General features: G+C 42.2%; 3 protein-coding genes across 3 annotated transcripts; all 3 read right to left on the reverse strand.

Moving 5' to 3' along the window:
- Positions 1 to 5,883: 5,883 nt before the first annotated feature.
- On the reverse strand, positions 5,884 to 6,820 carry MELLADRAFT_107911 (uncharacterized protein; the record flags this gene model as incomplete). Its single annotated transcript, XM_007411746.1, has 5 exons — positions 5,884 to 5,918; positions 5,995 to 6,092; positions 6,155 to 6,593; positions 6,670 to 6,706; positions 6,803 to 6,820. The coding sequence occupies 5 exons, from the start codon at positions 6,818 to 6,820 to the stop codon at positions 5,884 to 5,886; spliced, it is 627 nt and encodes a 208-aa protein (XP_007411808.1).
- A 1,040-nt stretch (positions 6,821 to 7,860) lies between these two features.
- Positions 7,861 to 9,323, reverse strand: MELLADRAFT_48945 (uncharacterized protein; the record flags this gene model as incomplete). The annotated part of the gene is made up of 6 exons (XM_007411745.1): positions 7,861 to 8,144; positions 8,217 to 8,330; positions 8,403 to 8,465; positions 8,530 to 8,646; positions 8,752 to 8,933; positions 9,007 to 9,323. The coding sequence occupies 6 exons, from the start codon at positions 9,029 to 9,031 to the stop codon at positions 8,034 to 8,036; spliced, it is 612 nt and encodes a 203-aa protein (XP_007411807.1).
- A 2,730-nt stretch (positions 9,324 to 12,053) lies between these two features.
- MELLADRAFT_107913 (uncharacterized protein) lies at positions 12,054 to 13,217 on the reverse strand (the record flags this gene model as incomplete). Its single annotated transcript, XM_007411744.1, has 5 exons — positions 12,054 to 12,350; positions 12,424 to 12,571; positions 12,618 to 12,672; positions 13,023 to 13,156; positions 13,189 to 13,217. The coding sequence occupies 5 exons, from the start codon at positions 13,215 to 13,217 to the stop codon at positions 12,054 to 12,056; spliced, it is 663 nt and encodes a 220-aa protein (XP_007411806.1).
- Positions 13,218 to 13,272: the final 55 nt, after the last annotated feature.

The following is a 13,272-nucleotide window of genomic DNA, read 5'->3' on the forward strand; positions in this document are numbered from 1 at the left end:
AGACACAACTTTTCATCATACTATCATACCTTCAAAGGTTTATGTCAAACGATCACGTTGCTTCATCACCAGACCCTTCGCTCACTGATTCCGAAACTGAACTTGAAGACTCTTTCTCATCGCTGTCCGAATCACGAACTGAAACACCAGGATCTGACGGAATGCCCGAAGCCACTGACTCAAAGACATTTGGCACGCCTATCCAGCAGTTTGTTCAGAAGTTAACGTCTCTTCTAGCCAAGTACAATATCGATACGAAGCTATCAGATGGCAACTTTCCTGTGTGGGCCACCGAAGTAAAACGTGTGCTCCTCGCCATTGATTATCAGAAGTATCTCACAAAAGTTGACTTCAAAGCTCCGTCACTTACTGATGAACAACACGCAAAAGTCAAACTTGTCATATCGATATGGTTGCTAAGTCTTATGGATGCTCACAACAAAACCCGATGCCAGACCATGCTCAAACTCCAAAACTGCAATGACAAAGCCGATCTTGACGATGAGAACGATGACGATGATGATGATGACATAAACTACGAACCTGCCTTGATTTGGACCTTTCTTAAAAATCACCACCAAAAGATATCAGAAGCCGGACTTCAAACCATTGAAGATGCGATCAGTGACATGAAGATTCTTAGCTCGGACTCGTTCAAAGTCCACTGTGATAAATTCAACAATCTCATCGCTGATTTCGTGAAATATAAAGGTCGTATATCATCTGCTTCTGCTGCTCGAAAGTTGATCAAAACGGTTAAATCAAGGATAAATGAAAACGTCTCAGAAAACATCTACAACTATGTAGTTCCACTTACTAGAGAAGGTGTGGTACAGTACCTTATCGACTACGAAGCTAGGAACGGGGGTTTCACCACGCCTGCCATTGTTGAAGCTAGTCAATCAACGTACTCCACGGCCGCTGCTCAGTCTGGGGGTGGAAACTATCGACGAAACAAACCTCGATGCACGGAAAACAAGTGTATATCCAGCTCTCATGACGATGACAAATGCTTCGCAAAACCCAAAAATCATGCTGCGAGGGACATCTGGATTGCTCAGATGGAGGCCAAGAGAAATCGTCCTCAGTACACTCGTCAACAATCGTCAAACTCTTCCTCTAATGTGACCGGTATCAAGCAACTGTCTCTCCCATCTGCCAGCGTAGCTGTAGCCTCCAACAACCCTTTTGCCTCTCTTCACATTTATCTTGATGAACCAGGAGAGATATGTGCCTCGGCTACTGCTTTATCCACCTTTGAATCGTCGCACACTGTCTTTGATGAAGATACACCTGCCGCTAATGTAGTAAACGACAGTGGTGGTCACTGGGCCCTGTATGACACCGGCGCCACTCACTATATGTTCAAGAATGATCAGCTCTTCACCTCTGCTTCAATGGTCAAAGTCGAAGATTCATCTAAACGACTCAAACTTGCCGGAGGAGATGCATCACTCGCCGTACACTCCACGGGAATGGTCCAACTGAAGTCCGGTTCTGGGAAAATGTTTGAACTTAATAACAGCTTATATGTTCCTGATCTTACTCAAAATCTTCTTGCTGGAGGTGCCATGTTAAGGAAAGGTGTTCAAGTCCTGGTTCATCCGAACAATCAAAACTGTTTCTCTCTTGTCTTTAAAGGGGAGGCTTTGTTCAACGGCGTATTTGCATCAAACAACCTGATGTATGTTTCACTCGAACCTGTGAGTCCAATCACTGACTCTACCGCAACCAACATCTCGGCTGAAGACTCTTCCAATCTTCAACATCGTCGACTAGGTCATCTGAATAATCGTTACCTTAAGATTATGTGCAATCACAAAAGTGCACTTGGACTGCCCAAAAAATTATCTCAGCTTGATGAATGTGAAACCTGTTCTCTTTCTAAAAATGTCAAAATCCCCCACTCATCCACTAGACCAAGAGCCTCACGTCATTTAGAAAATGTTCATGTTGATCTTAGTGGTATCATTAGAGTTAAAGGATTAAAGAATGAAATGTACTACACCCTCTTCTGTGATGATTTTTCCTCCTATCGCCACATTTACTTCATGAAAGACAAAACAAAAGAGACTGTATACGAAATCTTCAGAGCCTACATTGCTCTAGCCGAACGTCAAACCTGCAAAATGATAAAACAGTTCACCCTGGACAGAGGAGGCGAGTTCCTGAACGACCTCCTAGGGACTGAACTTCGAGAAAGAGGTATCACTCTTCATCTCACTGCTGCCCACACACCTGAAGAAAATGGTGTGTCTGAGCGCGGAAACAGAACTATCAGCACAAAAGCAAGATCCATGATGATTGAATCTGGTACCCCTCTCAGATTTTGGGTACAAGCATGTCAAACGGCCGTCTTCCTAACCAACAGAACTATCACTGCGTCGCTGAGTGGAAACAGAACCCCATTTGAAGCGTGGCATTTCCAAAAGCCTACCGTCGATCACCTTTGTGTGTACGGCTGTCTTACCTACTCGCTAATAAGGAAAGAACTCCGTGGCTCAAAGTTCGCTCCAGTGAGTTCCAAGGGAGTCCTAGTTGGTTTTGAAGAGGACAACTTTAACTATCATGTGTATGATCTGGCATCGATGAAAATTCACATCACACACAATGCCACATTCAATGAGAACTCGTTCCCTTTTCTTGAAGATTCTCCGACCAAATCATCTCAGAACACGCCACCTTCCACCTTACCTGATGTCTCGCTGAAATTCTTTGACTCTGATACCGACGATGATGAGGAGGATGCTGTAAGCCCCAAGATTGATGAAGTTATACCTGAACCTGTACCGTCAGTCAACGAGCCGTGTCACGGTGTTGTCCAGAACCCGCCCTCCGTTGTAACAAATGATCAGACTGCACCTCTTAGACGATCAGCACGCACCAAGGGTCCTGTGAATTACTCCGCCTCAGCAGTGTGTGATGACTTAGATGAATCATCCCTCCGTGCCTCCTGGGAACTTACTCAACTATTCGACTGTGTCCTTCCGCTCTGCAACATGGTCACCTCCGCTCAAGATGTCCCAAAATCGTACTCGAAAGCTGTAAATGGTCTCGAAGGCATTGAGTGGCTGAAAGCCTGCAAGAAGGAAATTCAAGCTATGCAGGACAAGAAGGTGTGGGAATTGGTTGACAGACCTGATTCTTCAAATGTGATCAGGGGTCTTTGGCTCTTCAGGAAAAAGCCCACCTCCAACGCCAAAAATCCAGTCAAATTTAAAGCACGCTTTGTGGCCATGGGCAACACACAAGTTGAAGGTGAAGACTACTTCGAAACATTTGCCCCTACCGGAAAACCAACCTCTTTATGTCTCCTGATTGCCATTGCTGCCATATTTGGTTGGGAAGTCCATCAAATGGACGCGGTTACCGCGTTTCTCAACTGCGATCTTCATGAACTCATCTATGTTGAACAGCCTGAAGGTTTCCGGCAACCCGGTGAAGAACACAAGGTCTGTCGTCTTCTGAAATCACTTTATGGACTCAAACAAGCGCCGAAATACTGGCAGGACGATGTAAAGGAATTTCTTCTAAGTGTCAAGTTTGTGAGGTGTGAAGTCGACCACTGTATATATATCAGAAATCAAGGCGAAAAATTCACTGCAGTGTATGTCCACGTCGATGATCTAGCCATCACCGGTAACGACATTTTGACGTTCAAGTTGGAAATATCCCAACGCTGGGAAATGGAAGACCTAGGATTGGCATCCACGGTGGTAGGAATAGAAATCAACAGACTGGATACTTTCAGATACTCAATTTGTCAAGAAGCCTATGCACTCAAAGTACTGGAAAGATTCAACTCCCTAGACGTCAAGCCAGCTAGCACGCCCTTCACTGCGAATCTGAAACTTTACAAACCCGATCAAGAAGAGATTGATGATTTCGCTCTGCGAAAACTACCCTATCGGGGTGTTGTGGGTTCTTTAATGTACCTTGCTCAATGTACGCGACCCGACTTAGCGCATGCAGTTGGTACCCTCTCTCAGCACCTTGACTGGCCTGGTTTCCAACACTGGGATGCCGCTTGTCATGTTCTTCGATACCTCCGTGGGACCTTCAATCTTGGAATAACCTACTCATGTGACTCCACCATCACTCATGTTAGGGGTCTCAAAAGTGAGTTATGTCCTCAAGCCATGTGTGACGCTGACTGGGCTGGAGATAGAGACACTCAAAGATCAACCACCGGCTACGTTCTCATCCTCGCCAACGGAGCTGTATCTTGGAAGAGTCGACTTCAACCAACCATGGCTCTTTCCTCCACCGAAGCTGAGTACAGAGCAATCACGGAGGCGGGACAGGAACTTGTATGGCTCAGAACTATGCTAACTACATTAGGCCTTGAAGACAAAAACCCGACTGTCCTTGAAAGTGATAACAAGGGCGCTATTCATCTCACTAACAAGTCTATCTTTCACGGCAGAACGAAACACATTGAGATTCACCATCACTGGATTCGGGAGGTTGTAAACTCAGGAAAACTCTCACTCCAACACTGTCCGTCTCACCTGATGATTGCCAATCTCCTCACAAAACCGTTAGGATCTCAGCAATTTGCAAGCCTTAGGAAGTTACTGGGTCTCAAGCCTATCACGAGAAGAACTTGAGGGGGCGTGTTATTGTATGATTTCGATCTCCACTTCAAGTCCTTCACGTGATCAGTGTAGCAGTTGTAGAAGTAGATGGAGCTAGGATTAAGTGTGTGCTGCGTGTAAAGATGGTAGGGAATTGTGTCAAGGGGGTAGTTAGGAAGTGTGAGAAGTGCATCCAAATCGGGAAGGTATCATGGGTGTGTGTGTTGGAAAGTGACGAATGAGGTTAACATTACTTCCCTTTTGAGAGTAGCCTGTTCCTTTTTAGTTTCTATCTTTTATGAATGTGTTTGAACCCCGTTGTCAGAATTTTTCACTTGTGTTCGATTTGTCTTATATTCCCGCTGCCTCTCGAGCTCTCTCTTCCTTCCTCACCGTTAGGAATTGAAAGCTCAAGAGTAAGTCGCGGTGTTCCTCTATAATCACTCTATTAGCTGTTTTCCTGGATAGTACTCATCAAATCTCTCTTTCTCGATATCTCGAATAGTTCCGTTTTTCTTTTCTCCTGCATCACTGCAGGTAAGGCGTTGATTCATCCGCCACTGTCCCTTTTCACTATTCGAGTTATCACATAGAGCTCATACCTTACACCTGTCTGTCCAGGTAATTAGTACTTCATATTGTTTTCAGTAGTTTTTCTATTTTTGCTTTGCCTGACCGTTAGGAATTGAAAGCTCGAGATTCCGTTTTTCTTTTCTCCTGCATCACTGCAGGTAAGGCGTTGATTCATCCGCCACTGTCCCTTTTCACTATTCGAGTTATCACATAGAGCTCATACCTTACACCTGTCTGTCCAGGTAAGGCGTTGATTCATCCGCCACTGTCCCTTTTCACTATTCGAGTTATCACATAGAGCTCATACCTTACACCTGTCTGTCCAGGTTTCATCATAGCTCTATTGCGTTGATTAGATCCCGCATCGAATTCTTTCATTCATACTTTGCAGGCATGACTGAACTATTGGCCACATCATACATCCGTTAGCTTTCCTTCTCATTCAGTTACTGCTCTGCTGTTACAGTGAATCTAAACCAGAGTCAATAGGGTACATTTGAACAGTCCCAGGTTAATATTATTCTCAAATCTCACAAATCTAAAAACCTTAGGCTAAGACTTTGATTTGACAGAGTCACCAAATAGTTAAAAACACAAAATGGCTGTCTAGACTTTCAGGTCTGTGTTTGCAATCTAAAATAACATTCAACGTGCTACAAGAGTTGAATAAACAATGAGCAATGAATCAGGTATCATTTTCCAAATGAGTCCAATCGATATCATTTCCCGAATTTTAAGCCTTGAGAACAGTAGACTTGATGACCTTGCCTGTGAGAACATAAGAAAACAGGTGATTGAGAAAGAAGTCTTCTCTAATATCAAGTCAGGTAATAATAAAACATACCTTGAGCGTCGAGCTCGTATACAATCGGAACACCAGTGTCAAGTTCTTTTTCTACGATTTGCGCGCCGGTGAGACCTTCTAATTCCATGATGATCGAACTGAAGCGGTTGGAAGGTTTAGTAAGTAAGATGGCGATGACAGACTGTTGGAGATGACTTACCGTAGCGAGTTACCATGAGCGGCTACTAGAACTTTTTTGCCCTCCAAGACTTTAGGTTTGATATGGGCATTGTAGTAAGGCAATGTACGCTGAGCAGTCATTTCGAGACTTTCGCCACCAGGAGGAGGAATATCAAAGCTACGCCTCCAGATATGAACCTGATCTTCTCCCCATTTCTTTCTGGCATCATCCTTGTTCAGACCCGTCAATTCTCCATAATCACGTTCATTGAGAGCTTGATCCTTTTGAATCTCAATACTCGATTGGCCCAGAATATCAAGAATGATAGCTAAGGTAGTTTGAGCTCGACTTAAAGCAGAAGTGAAAGCAATATCGAATTGATAACCATGCTTTTGTAAACGTTCGGCACCGGATTTAGCCTCGTCTCTTCCTTGGTCAGTCAATGCTGGATCTTTCCAACCGGTGAACAAGTTCTTTTCTGTATGGTAAGAAGATGATCAGTAAAAAGGTTGAGGTATAGGAATGTTTAGGTAAATTCAAGAGGTGGCGCTTACTGTTCCATTCGCTCTGTCCATGGCGCACGAGTACAAGCTGTACCACGAAACCCAAATCAGATCATTAGAAATTGTAACATTCAATCGAAAGTCTGGCACATGAAGGAAGTTGACTTGATCAAGAAAGACTAACGATATTGTTTTCAGACATGATATCTAATGAGACTGGCTAACGGTATTGGATTGCTACTCGACTTGATGACTGAGAGGGGTTGAGGAGGATGGGGAGGATATTTATATTGGGGTAAAGTCAAGTCTGCCAAGGTTAAGCGGATGAATGCGGGATGACGCAATTTGACTGATCTTCTCAATGATCGACTGCCGCTCGGCGCCGAGCCTATCGGAGTATGCTTGTAATCAGAGCTGAGGAACGCTAAGTACCCTATAAAAGCATCTCCTAGTAGCAAAATATGCTTATAGTAGGGAACTCAACTCATACACTGAATCAATATCACTCACTCGTCGTTGGCAAAAGGAAGTCAGCCTGAACGTGTCAGGCATTGAGGAATATTTGGAGGGTCCAGTTAGCCGGAAATCCAATGACTCTCAAAATACAAGCAACTGTGAAATTTATATCTATCTTAAAGCCCACATAGCCACCGTCAGCAGTGGACGATTGGTGCTCTCAATTTAACCAAAGAACATTCCCATCACATTATAATTAGTTGACCACCACAGCATTCATCAAGCTACAAGACGTATAGTAAAAGATGAATTGTACTATGATAGCCTATAAGACAAAAGTAAAGATATCATCAAGAGAAACTGATCTGATTCGAAAAGAACCCAGTATCAAATGACATCAAGTTTCATAATTCTGTTGTCCACCACCACAACTCAATGAAAGACGTTGTACAAAACCTAATTTCTTTTTGGGTTTAGGTTCATTTTCTTGTTGATGAATTGGAATAGTTGGAATTGAATTATGTTCTTCTTTTCTTTGATCTTTTTCTATTTGAGCTTCTGATGAAATTCTAAGAAAGTTGAAAACGTTCATTCAAAATTTCAATAAGTCATCAATCTTTCCGAAAAATTCTCTCGATAAGTGTTTTTAGATGTATTGATTCTTGGTTTATAAGACACTCATCATATGATTGGAGTAATAGTATACGAACGAGATTTCCAAATCATTTAGGTAGGATATGGTCAATCAAATTCATTGGAAAGTTGTTGTGGCTCGTTGGGTTGGAGAACGCTGTAAAACATGATAACATTTCTCGCTGGAAAAAACAATCCCAGCAAAAATTGGTTTTGTTAAATACCAATCGTATTTAACCAGTTCTCAAACATCTTCTTTACGAGAATAGAAATGTAAAAGTATTCAAGGGAAAAAAAAACTCGAAATAAAGTGTAGGATCACCTACTCACTTCCCAGCGACGAACTGATTTAAGATCGTACCAAAAGATTTTCCTTGATGGTTTGCAATGTCAAGTTCTTTGGCATGGGGTTTTCTTGCACCATCTCCACCAGCGATCTGTAAGTAGCGGAATGACAGAGAGCTCAGTGTTGAACGGTTGTTTGAAAGAAAAGATGAATCAATACTAACGGTTCCCGCTCCCCAAGCGGAGCCTCCGAGGACCTCACCATTGTCCTGTAGGTTTGCGTTTGCGTAACCGATAGGTACGTATATCATACCATGATGGGAAAGAAACGGAAGGGTCTGAAACGAGACAAAGATGTGTGCGATTAGATAGAAAACTGATGAGTAGAGCTAAAAGGACAACTGCTTAACTGTTAAAGCGGTAGTTTCTTGACCACCATGTTGACTAGCAGTACTGGTGAAGATCCCAGCAAACTAATCAAAGAAAGTCCGGTTAGACTCACACTCTGTAAAATTCGTGATCATGAATGATGCTGACCTTTCCGACTAGTCCTCCTGACATCCATAATCCACCAGTCTTATCAAAAAAGATAGAGACTTGAGCTGGAGTACGACCATAACGAGTGGGGAATCCAAAGAGGAAACCATCAAATTCCTGTATAAATACATGAGTAGAATCATAAGTCAGCTTACAATCGAGTGTGACAAATGATAAATTGACTATCAATGATCGTTATCAAAAAAGATATGATTTATTCACCTTGAGTGTGTTCACATCCTCTAACACAGGATGAGAAGGCTTTGGCGCAGCGTACATTTTCTCTAATACTTCTGCAGGAAGAGTCTCTGGTAATTGAAATCGAGTAGGAATAGCGCCAGATGCCTTGACACCTTCTTCAACTGAATCCGCCAATGTATCCACATGTCCATACATCGAATATGCTGGAGAAGAACATTTTGATATTCATCAGGAATAATCTTATTCAAAGATATATCAGATAGATATCCAACGTACTAATGATAGCAATTTTAGCAGGCATGGTGAAGAACTTGAATGCTTGCAAAGGCTTTGAGATGGGAGTTCTACTATGAGAATCGTGTAGGAAAGACCCTGGTGGAGAATGTGAATAGGAGGAATAAATAGCCGGGAGAAATGGAGAATGAGATAGATATAGATAGATATACCGTGTACTTAAGTTAATAAAACAAGGAAATAAGTTGACTAATGTGAATAGATATCATGAGTCATGAACCCAGTGGGGATTAGTGTTCTGGATTTGAGGTCACAAACAGTCGATGTAATATGAAAATTTCAAGTTATGTAGATCGACAGAAATCAGGATTGATGACTAATCGCTTACAGGTATCTCATCGTGATTCGATCTAATTCAAGTTCATTTCTAATCACAACTTTACGAGATATCACTCTCAGAATTGTAGAAACATCTAAAATCTTAATGATCTCCCCTTCGAGGATCTTGTGTTTTGTTTCAATTGCTTTCAAGATGGCTGCGGTGAAACTTCTTGAGTCGAAAAAAACTATTGTCTTAAGCTCATTTCGAAGGGTTGAGCTTCATGTCGCTCGGTGGGGACAGGAAATGGATTTTCATTTGAAAATATATGACCTTGAATGACCTCATCGTACATGTCACATGACCAATTAAAAGTCAAAGTATCTTCCCCTAACTGTGTGTCCTAGGTGTTTGGTTCGGATTATGCATTACATGCTCATTCACTCTTGGCGATAAAGAGCCTTCAATTCTAGAACGGATGTCATTATCATTTCAATCAATCTGATCGCAACGAAAGAAATTGGGGTACATCATTTCAGTTGGAATTTATGAGGATTTATGGATGATGACTTTTCAAAGTTCCAACTTCTCAGAGTCACAGATGATCATCTCGCCGGGTTTATTACGCTTTGGTAGTGCAACCGTATCTTGACAAGTTATACAGAAAAGTGCCAAAAATCGCATGTAGATTGTACATATATTTTTGCAAAAAAAGCGAAAAAGGATAGACTCTTACAAGCTTATAGGTAGATTACTCCGGGAGCCTTCACTGGTTTTGATATTGGCAGGCGACCCTGAAGTGATGCGGGAATCTATAACTTTTGTTCATATGTCACAGTTCATATGTTATTTGAGAGTCTTCTTTAGCCATTGGTAGGATCTTTCGGTTAGGAGATCTGCTGCATTGTAGTCTGAAAATCGAATATGTAAAAAAATCGATGGTGTGGGGGACTGCGGAGGTGCAGTGTTTAGAAATGCAGAAAATGATCGAGGAACAACATCGTTTCTCAAGCAGAGCTGGTCATCAAGGATTTTCATCGGCTGAAGATTTTGAGCGCTAAAAATACATCCCAACGCAATTCCCAAAGGATCATTCACCCAGCTCTGATATGGAGTCAGATGGAGTCCCATGTACTTCAGTACTTCACATTTCCAAGGGACTCTCATTGTATTTTTTCGCCATCTTTTATTGTTATGCTGCCTGAAGATATGATTTTGAGAATGTGGATGAATTCGGACTTTTACCGCACCTGTATATTTATGAACGGGTCGGACATCTGTGCTGACCAACTCACCGGACTTTTTCTCATCGTGTTCACAGCCGTCTATTCAATTTCTCTTATCCTGTGTAATTTCGCAGACCTCCTTCCCTTTTTATTCCCTTCATTATTGACTGTCTGGCTTTGCGCTATGTATGTGATCTTGGATCATTCTTTGAGCGTGATCTTTGGTTCTGAGTCGGAGTTATTGGTTATTTCTTAGTTTTTGGGATCAAGGTTTAATTATGTTTTGGTGCTATCATTTTTAAGAGTGTTATATTCAGTACAAGTTCAACTATCACAATTGGTAATTCAGTGTTTAAGCGTTCCTTTTTCCTTAAGGTTGTCCCTATTCTGGTATCATTATCAGCGTAGCGTTTTATTTTTTGTTGTCCGCTGGTCACCCCATAGGGTCTTCTTTTTTATCAAGCAATATCATACCCTAGACTCAGCCTTGGGACTTCACCCAAAACCTATTGCCGCTTTTGTTCTTTAATATTTTTTCATTGCTACGCCTTTGTAAGTTCCATGAAAGATGAAAAATGATACAATACAGAAGTGAGCAAAAGACAGAGCACCACGGAGCTAAGCAAAGCGTTGACTCAAGATCCAATGCATGCACATAAGATAGAAAGGAAAGGGAATCTTAAGATAGAAACGTGAGTCACAGATGAGTTTGAAAGAAGTTATGAGAAAAGACGGGTCAAGAATAATAAAAGTAACGGTCAACCAGAGAAATGCAAAAAATCGAAGCTCCGAAACTTGTTTCTTTTCAATCAATCAGAGACTGATAACATTAACAAATCATAGAGATTAAGGAGATAGTGAAAAGATTGGGAGAAAAAATGTGTCCCCAAAGATCCTCGAAAACGTAGCCACAATAAAGCCAAGGACAGAACCAAAAGACGAGGTTGACAGAAAAGTAAGATGTATTCAGAATGTCAAGTGAGAGAAGTGAAAGCTTCAAAAATTGGGCCAGAAGGCTTTTTATCTGATTTTGATTGGACCTGAATGGAGCTGCATGTGTAGAAAAATTGATCCGTGAAGGTTTCTTGTCTGATTTTGATTTCTGGCAAGATGACCGAGACTGAGATGAATGCGAGCCAGGAGGCTTATCATCTGCTTTTGGGTTGAAAAAAGACCGCCAATGACACTGATGTCTGAGGGTCTCAGAAATGCGAAATGACCACGATCATATTCAGAACACCTTGCTTGTTACTTCTGAAGGACATTGAGTGAACTACAACTTCCTTGATAGAGCTTTCAGATATAAAAATTTGTCACCCGGTGGTATTTCAGGGTAATCAAGTTGCGTTCTGACTTATATCAATCCATAAAACCACAATAGTAGCCCACAAAAACGCCCAATCTAGCATCACCGTACATAACCTCATCCACACACATCATAACAATAGGGGAATTGACCCCATTTCAGAAATATTTGATCAAAAAGAGGCCAAAACTATCAAAGGGACTTTTTTGTTCACTTCAAAGTTTGGACCTGAAGCTACCTAGATTCCACGACGCACAATCCTCACCACTTTGGGCCCCATGCTGGTACTTCGTGCGCAGTCTTTCCGCGAGTGATCATCTCGAGAAGTGCTCGTTAGGAGCTCATCGGCGTAGGTTTTGTTGAAATTATTCGCCATCACTTCGTCGATGTCATCATCATCATCACCTGGGGACATGTGATCGTCTGCCCCATTTATTGTCTGATTGTTGGGATTGGGAAGCGATGGGCCTGTATCACTTGGGTCCTCGGACGATAGCGTAAACTGCGGGCTTTGAGCCAAGATTGAGCCAGCGTCCTGTGGTTTTCAAATTCTCAGTATGAACAACCTAGACCAAGAAGAGCCAGAATTGACGAGAGAAAAATCAGACCTTATTCAAGATGTTGATCTGGTATCCTCGTCCTTCGTTTAGTCCTTCAAACGCATGACCATTGATCACGAATTTACCTCTCTCCTTTCTCACGCCCTGCTTAATAATTCGATTCATACCAGCAGGATAAGTTCTGTACCACCAAATACTTCAGTCCAACAAGAATGCATAAAGATTTCGAGCCAAAAACTAACCCCCCATCCATGTTCGTGATAGCAATGGTGATTTCAGGCGGATCGGTTTCTACGGCTGTCCAGCGAATCAATCTGCGATGACCGAAGCTAAGGGGGCAGATCGTTCATGAGCCTTGGAGGACTACAGACCAAAGAAGGAAGAGACGTAGAAGCAGCTACTCAACTGCCAAATCTCATCCTCGTGTGGCTTAGTTATTAGATAGCCATTCACGAAACTGATAAAGGCGACGAACACGACGAAAGACACAATCGGAGCCATTTAGATAGGGCTTATGGGTTCAAAAATCTCGGTCTTTGATGCAGAAGTTAGAAAATTATGCAGGATTAGAAAATGATCCAGAAGTTAGAAAGAAGTTAGAAAATACTGCAGAAATGTTGAGATGTGGACACGGGGGTGACACTGACTGGTGATTGGAAACCAGCTCACCATTTTATGGCCAAATCCAGCTCCAGCGGCCAGTGCCACTAGGTTTGAAATCGTCTGGAGAGGATGATAAAATATGACCGTGAAAAGGCATGGCCAATCTACATGTTTAGACCTCCGCCATGTGGATCAAAACTTTTCACTCACGCGCTCTTCTTGAGTCTATGACAAGTCATCGCAAAAATTTACCAGAATTTAAAGTCCGTATATGCGCCAGCGGCATCATGTCTC

The sequence above is a fragment of the Melampsora larici-populina genome (assembly GCF_000204055.1).
Source record: "Melampsora larici-populina 98AG31 unplaced genomic scaffold MELLAscaffold_26, whole genome shotgun sequence".
Classification (NCBI taxonomy): Eukaryota; Fungi; Basidiomycota; class Pucciniomycetes; order Pucciniales; family Melampsoraceae; genus Melampsora; species Melampsora laricis-populina.